Source organism: Chenopodium album, chromosome 3 (genome assembly GCF_948465745.1).
Source record: "Chenopodium album chromosome 3, dcCheAlbu1.1, whole genome shotgun sequence".
NCBI classification, from domain to species: domain Eukaryota; kingdom Viridiplantae; phylum Streptophyta; class Magnoliopsida; order Caryophyllales; family Amaranthaceae; genus Chenopodium; species Chenopodium album.
This window is the reverse complement of record NC_137836.1, coordinates 61619844-61627014: the sequence shown is the minus strand read 5'-3', so window position 1 is coordinate 61627014 and position 7171 is coordinate 61619844. Positions and strand designations below refer to the sequence as shown.

Below are 7171 nucleotides of genomic sequence, written 5' to 3'. Positions count from 1 at the left end.
GGCGTCTGGCGCTACAGTTAAACATATGGCGCCAATCCTCTGGTCGCTGACGCTAATTCCTACATGCCTCAGCAGCTTTCTGTGCTCGATAAAATTTTCCGGTTTTGCGCAGTATTATTTCGGTCCTAGTTGTGAAAGATATTTCTCAAATTTCCTACGTGTAAAATCCTATGTTTTTAACTCATTACGGATGGTCTTTCCAATGAGATCTTTTTTTATGCATATGACAATAATGTTAATCAAAATTACGCACATGAAATACTTAGAACGTTTCGAGTCTCATCCACTCATTCTAAATCATTGCCGAAACAAATTCAGGAATTAAAATAGAAATCCTCCCTAGTGGAGTCGCCAAAAACTGTAGGGAATAATTCAAGCGTTAATCCCTTAGCTTGAACCCCACTGTGATCATACACTAAAGTACGGTGGCGTCCAAAAGGGAAGAAGATAGAGCAAAAGAGTCGCCAACAAGTTTTTTAGGAACTTGTAAACCGTTCACAGGGTGAAGGTTACACCCCTTAACGATCCAGGAGATCGTCAACTCCAATAGGTCTTGAACCATGACTGGTAGTTCGGGGATGAAGGTACAAATCCAACCTAAAAGAGATTGAACTTGCCCTAATAATAGGCCTCTACTTTATTCTGATCCTATTCATGTGCGTTTTTTGACTAACATGCAATCAATAGGTTTAACCCTAAACCTGTTTATCTATGTTGGTTGAGTTTAATGCACAAATAAATCTATTATTGGTGATCACTTGAATTATAATCAAAATTAAACCTAACAAGATTATTAATTATCTTATTAAGCGTGATTACAAGTACCAATTCCCTTTAAACATGCATAAAAGGCGTGATCAAGCAATAACAATAAATATCAAGCAACATAATAATCATCATAAATAAAATTATAATCATAACAATCATAATTATAACGATTATAATCATAACTCATAAAGTATAATCATAATAATAATCAAAACAATAATCATGATGATAACAATCATGTTAAAGCATAGCAAGATCCTAGGCATGATACTAACAAGATTAATAACAAACCCAAGCATGTCACTAAGCATTAAAAATCAAATCTTTAACCCTAACATGATACTAACAATCATAAATATTAGGAAGAACATAGGAAGCATCATACTTTTAATCATACTTGATATTAAATTTACCCTAGACATGATACTAGGAATCATAATAACAACCTAAACATGATTTCTACATAATAACGTCAATAAAAACCATTAAAGTACTTACTTTGATGCCTCGTACCTCTTTCTAATAACAAAATACACACGTTAGTAACTTCAAGGAAAATAATAAACAAAACAATTAAATTAAATAATTGAAATAGAGATTTGGGACCAAACCCTCATAAATTAAACCTTTCACGTCTAGGGCGAAGGCAACTTCGAATATGGCTAGGTGTTTCTAGATATAATGAATGCGGAATTTTGTATTTGAGAAAAGCTAGTTTAGAAAAAGAGAGAGAGAGAGTAATCAAGATAATCTTGATGAGAGTTGGTAAATTGTAGATGAAAACTGGTTGTAGGTGAATGAAAACGGAGTTTTTACGACGTTATTTATAAAGAAAATCAGCCAAAAAGATAAAAATATCAAAACAGAGTCTGGCGCACGTAAAACTGAACTAGCGCCAACGCTGGCCATTGGCGCCAGACGCCAAAACTAGCGCCTGGCGCCAAGCGTAGCGCCAGGCGCTACAGCTGGCGTTTGGCGCTGATTCAGAAAATCACGCGTTTTCTTAAAATCAAATAAAAATTGTCGTACAGGAGGATAAAATCGTATTTTCCTCAAAAAATGCTCTTTGATTTTAATTAAAACTCTGAAAAGTCAACAAAAGTCAATTTATCAATGCTAATTGAATTAGGGATGAAAAGAACCTTCTAGAAGAATCTAGAAGACTAAAACCATTCCTAATTGCATTAGGAATGATAAATCTATATTAGGCCCTCCTCTAGATCATTGGGCCGCATATAAGGCTCAAAACGGGCCCATTTTAGTAAATTGGCCATAACTTCCTCAATATTCATCGGAATTGGGCTTATAATATATCGTTGGAAAGCTCTTGTCAAGCCCATCCAACTACACTACTATTGGACCCATATCATGGACCAACCAAAATGGATTGGCTATTTTCTTAAAATAAGTTTTCAAAAACAGAGAGAAGAGAAAAGATATTAAAACTATCCGCAACACTAAACTTTCCAAACTTTCACTTCATTCGATTATGATTCGACGTGAAAGGTACTCATCACTGGGTTTGATTTTGGGGAGACACAAATGGGTGTCTACAATGACCCATCATAAATATCGAAGGTTTCATTGGGTTTTTAATTGGAAAAGCAATCTTAATATTTCCGGGACCTAGATTCATTATGTTGTGATTATTTAGTGAACTCTAGCGCATCATCAATTAACATAAATAAAATCTAACATGCATAATCTACTAATTCATAAAATAAAGCATGACATTGTATAGCCCCTTAGTCCTAAAAAAAAAAACTAGAAATGAAAAATGCTCCCACTTGAATCATCATGGATCTCCATCCACCTTGCTCCTTTGGGCCTTCACTTCATGAGCTTCTTTGGACTAACACTATTTAAATAACTATTCTATTAACTTTAAATAAAAGTTACGAAAATACTTAACGGTGTGCAGACCGTATTTAGATGAAAAAAATACATCACAATGTGCAGATCGTATTTTAGATATATAGCAACATAATATCATATATTATAAAAGTGTCATATAATAAATCACTCAACATGATTGTCTAAACTACAACATCAAATGTTCATAAATAGATTATATTTTAATCATAATTAGATAATATCATATATTATTCATGACGATTTGTAAAATATCATATATTTAATTTAGTCATGAGATAGAATCAAATCATATTTTAATCTAGAAAGATAAATCATATTAAATCTTCCATGATTATCCTAACAAACTTAGGAGATCCTATCCTAATTATTAGCCAATCGAATAATTTTAAAATCAATTACATCCTAATCTAATTATGGGATAATCACACTATTTAAATCAGTTATTATTCTTTTGGAATATGCTCAAAATATCCTAATCAATCTTATCCAAAATTAACCACTTTAATTATGGATAATTACCAATTTAACAACTTTAAATATGGATAATATCAAATATAACAACTTTTGAATATTTGATTTTATCCTAAAATAAAATATTTTATCCAAATAAAACCGGTTTTATCTTTCAAAATAAAAGATCATATATTAAAAATATTTTATCTTATCCAAAATAAATCATATTTATCTTAAAATATTTTTTAAAAATAAATATAATAATAATTTTTTTTTGAAATCCGTGCACCACCACACCGGCCACCGTGGTTGGCTAGCCGAAGCTAGCCATGGTGGCTGGCTGTCGATACCAGCCACTGCCGTAAGGGCAGCAGCGTGGCAGCAGCACTGGCAGCCGTGCAACGCTTGCACGTTGCTGCCCACAGCCACCTCGGATCGTCGCCCTCCCTCCCCTCCCTCTTGGACTGCCACCAGGTCGGCAGTCGCCGTGGCTGCGCCACCCAGCCACGGCTGCTGGCCTCAAAACTATTTTTTTTTTTCAATTAAATTAAAGTAACTTTTATTAAAATTAAATCAAATCAGTCCAAAAATTAAAATTAAAATCACATTCAACTTTAAAATTAGGGTTCATCATAAAATTAATCCCAATTTAATTCTAACTTTTAAAATTAAATCGATGATCATACATAAAACATTTTTACGCATAAATCGATCCAATTAAAATTATGAATCATAAAACAAATCAAATTAAATAAAAAATCAAGCACAAAATCATATTTTAGGCTAGTATTTTAAAAAAAATCGAAATTAGGGTTAGGGTGTTCGAAAATTTCGAATATTCTATGGCTTAATTCAGTCCTCTTCATGGCAATTTGAGCATAATTAAATCACATTTAATCGATTCCAAAAGTTTAATCAAATTAAATATAATAATTGAACCATAATTAAATTAATTTCTCCCTCTTAATTGATTATAAAATTAACTTAACGTGGACATCAAATAATCGTATTATTATGATCAAGCGCGTTTATGTAAGAGGCTAACTGATACCCCTGTAGGAGTTTATAGGTACTACGCAGCGGAAATAACATGAATCATATTCAATTAAGCACCTAATCCCAAGAATCACATGCATAACACACAAGACACATAATCATACCTTTGAAGCGTGAATTCCACGTAGCTATTCGACAGGAAAATCAGGGAGAGAATACAGCCCCAAAGTCTACGAGATTCGAACGAGCCGTCCACCAATACTAGATTGGTCGAGTGATTGAAGAAAACCGCGATCACCACCTTATGGACAACCGACCACCGCATGAACCACCACCACCACGAGACACCACCAGCGCCGAGGAGGAGGAGAGAGTCGTGAGAGAGAGAGGAATATGAGAGGGTTGGGCTTCGTGTTTGCTAATTAGGATTTGATCAAATGATCAGTCAATTGCTTGCATCAAACCCTAGGCACCTAGTCTATTTATAATCCCATCATAATTAGACTAGGGCACGAGGCCCAAAACCCTCTTAATTCCCCACATGGCCGGCCACCTAGAGAGATGAGGCCCATGACGGGCCTCGTCCTCTAATTCTCGATCTAGCCCCTTTGTGTGACCTTATAGGATCCGTCTAATTGAGGTTTGGGCTATTTTACTAGCCCAAAGATCGTTAATTAGTACCTCTAGCTATGATAAAACGACGAGCCAAATGTACGAACTTAATTATCTCCATAATTTGATCCAATTATATATCTAGTAATTGCACACGACGAAGACATAAATCCTTCAAGGTCTTCCTGGTAACACTCTTATGGCAGGAGGCAATGGTTTCTTGAAGCTCATCTTCTCTCAGTGCTTAGCTTCTAGTACAGGAAGTATAGGAGTACCATAAGCTTTCAGGTAAGTCTCCCAACTGTATGCCTCATCAACATAACCATTTGGATCAACTCTTTTATCCATATAACAGGCATATGCATGGATACATCCATGCAGGGGATGTCAGTAAGGTGCCAATGGTAGCATGTACAAGTCTTTTCCTGTATATCAACTACAAATCTATCTCCTCCAAACTCCACCTCATAGTTGTCATCCCTTGGCAATTGCACTATGCATCCTCTAGCCACATGTTCAATCCTTTCAAGTGTCTTAGTGATGTAAGGCATATTCTTCCCATTCATTTTGTTCACTCCTTCACACTTCTCATTGCACCTTCTCAAAATATACCTTCTCATCCACTCCATCTGAGTGAGAATAGATTTATCTCATGCCTCTCTAATGACAGAATTGAAAGTTTCACACATGTTGTTAAACAACATGTTTGACTTGCAACTGGTTGAGAATGCATGCCTACCCCAATATCTTGTGGGGATGTTGACAAGGTATTCATATGCATCTTCACTCAGAAATTTTATGCTCTCCATGGCAATTTCATGATCAACCTTCATTTACAAAAGCTAGTAAGCAGAATAATTCACAACATGTATGCTTTAACATTAAAAACAGAACAGTTGAATGAACAACAAAAAAATCATGTACCAGAGTTGTTGCCATTGTTGCTTGCCAGAATAGATCTTTGAAAAGGGTCCTAGTGAACTGAAGCTTAAAGTTTCCCCAAATATTCATCACACAGTATCTTGTTTTAGCTTTAGGCACTACTTGGTCGAATGCTTCAACTCCTTCAAGTAATCCCTAGCGAGTGATAGACAAAAGGCAATTAATAGAAAACTACTATTACACATAGGAAGCAAATTTAAGCATCCAAAAGGGAGAAAGGATGGGAAGTAATACCTTTTGTCTGTCTGACATGAAGGTTCGTCCTTCACCTTCCTCACTAGACAAATCTTTCATTAACATTTGCAAGAACCAAACCCAGGTCTTAGTGTTTTCCACTTCTACAATTGCCCAAGCAAATGGGAATATGTTGTTGTTCCCATCCTTCCCAACAGCAACTAGAATTTGTCTTGGGTATGCACCCTTCAAATGACAGCCATCAACACCTATGATTGGCCTACAACCATTTGTGAACCTCTCTTGCAGCCCATTAAGTGTCATATACATCCTGCAGAATATAAGTGGCTTTGGGCCATCCAAACCATCAATTACTACCCCTACCCTGCTGCCCTTATTGTATTTGGTGATTGTTTTCGCATAATCCCGAGCCCTCTCATATTCTTCAGATGCAGAACCATAAATCTTAAGCTTTGCTCTAGCTCTAGCCAACCATGTAGTCCAGTACGTAATTTTAATTCCAGCTTCAATCAAAACCCTCTGCTTGAAAGCTTATAATTTCCAACTTGGATCAGCGTTCTAGTGCTCTAGGTACTTATCTCCTAAGTACTCTGCATTCATCTTGCTATTTGTAGTAGTTCTTACACAAGTGTGGTTTAACCTCATAGATCTAATGACCCAATAAGTTTCCCTAGGTAAGCATCTAACATACACTCTAAAAGGGCACTGATTTTCACAGCTACACATTGGTTTTCTACATTTCTTTGGATTCCATGGACATCCACATTTGTACTTGCAATAAGTTGTAATCCTAGACTTATCATTGTGCAAGAAATAGAAGTCATACCTGTTTTCTATGGCATGTTGTCTAAGTGCTTGCTTGACAACAGTACTTAAAGTAAACCTCAACCCCGCCTTCAATTTAATTGGTTTGTTGAAATCAGTGAGAGCATTAAATGTTGTATATGGTTCCTCTTCTGAATATAAACCATGTAAACTCCTTAGCTTTTCAGAATCAGCATCTTCTTCTTCTCTCACCTTAGCCCTGCTCTGATTTGGTACCCCATCTCCGCTCATCTCCCCAGCTAAACTGCACTCTACCTTTTTCAGTATTCTTTTTTTTTTTTTTTTTTTTTTTTTTTGGTAAGTAAGCAAATATATTAACACAATAAAAACTGTACAACTGTACAAAGCCTGAAACAGGCACCACAAAACTACACAAGAGCTAAAAAGCCCACACCACCCCCTGGAAGCCTAGAGAACCCTTAACCACCTACAGGCAGAGAGAAGAGAAATTTTTAGTATTCCATCCCCACCTTTGCTTGCACAAAAAAAAAAAAAAAAAAAAAAA

General features: G+C 35.7%; 1 protein-coding gene across 1 annotated transcript; it reads right to left on the bottom strand.

Moving 5' to 3' along the window:
• Positions 1-5354: 5354 nt before the first annotated feature.
• On the bottom strand, positions 5355-6897 carry LOC145625169 (uncharacterized). The gene is made up of 4 exons (XM_081678245.1): positions 6416-6897; positions 5881-6304; positions 5629-5781; positions 5355-5531 (listed from the first exon to the last, which is right to left on the bottom strand). Exons 1-4 carry the CDS (start codon positions 6895-6897, stop codon positions 5355-5357), a joined length of 1236 nt encoding a protein of 411 aa, XP_081534371.1.
• Positions 6898-7171: the final 274 nt, after the last annotated feature.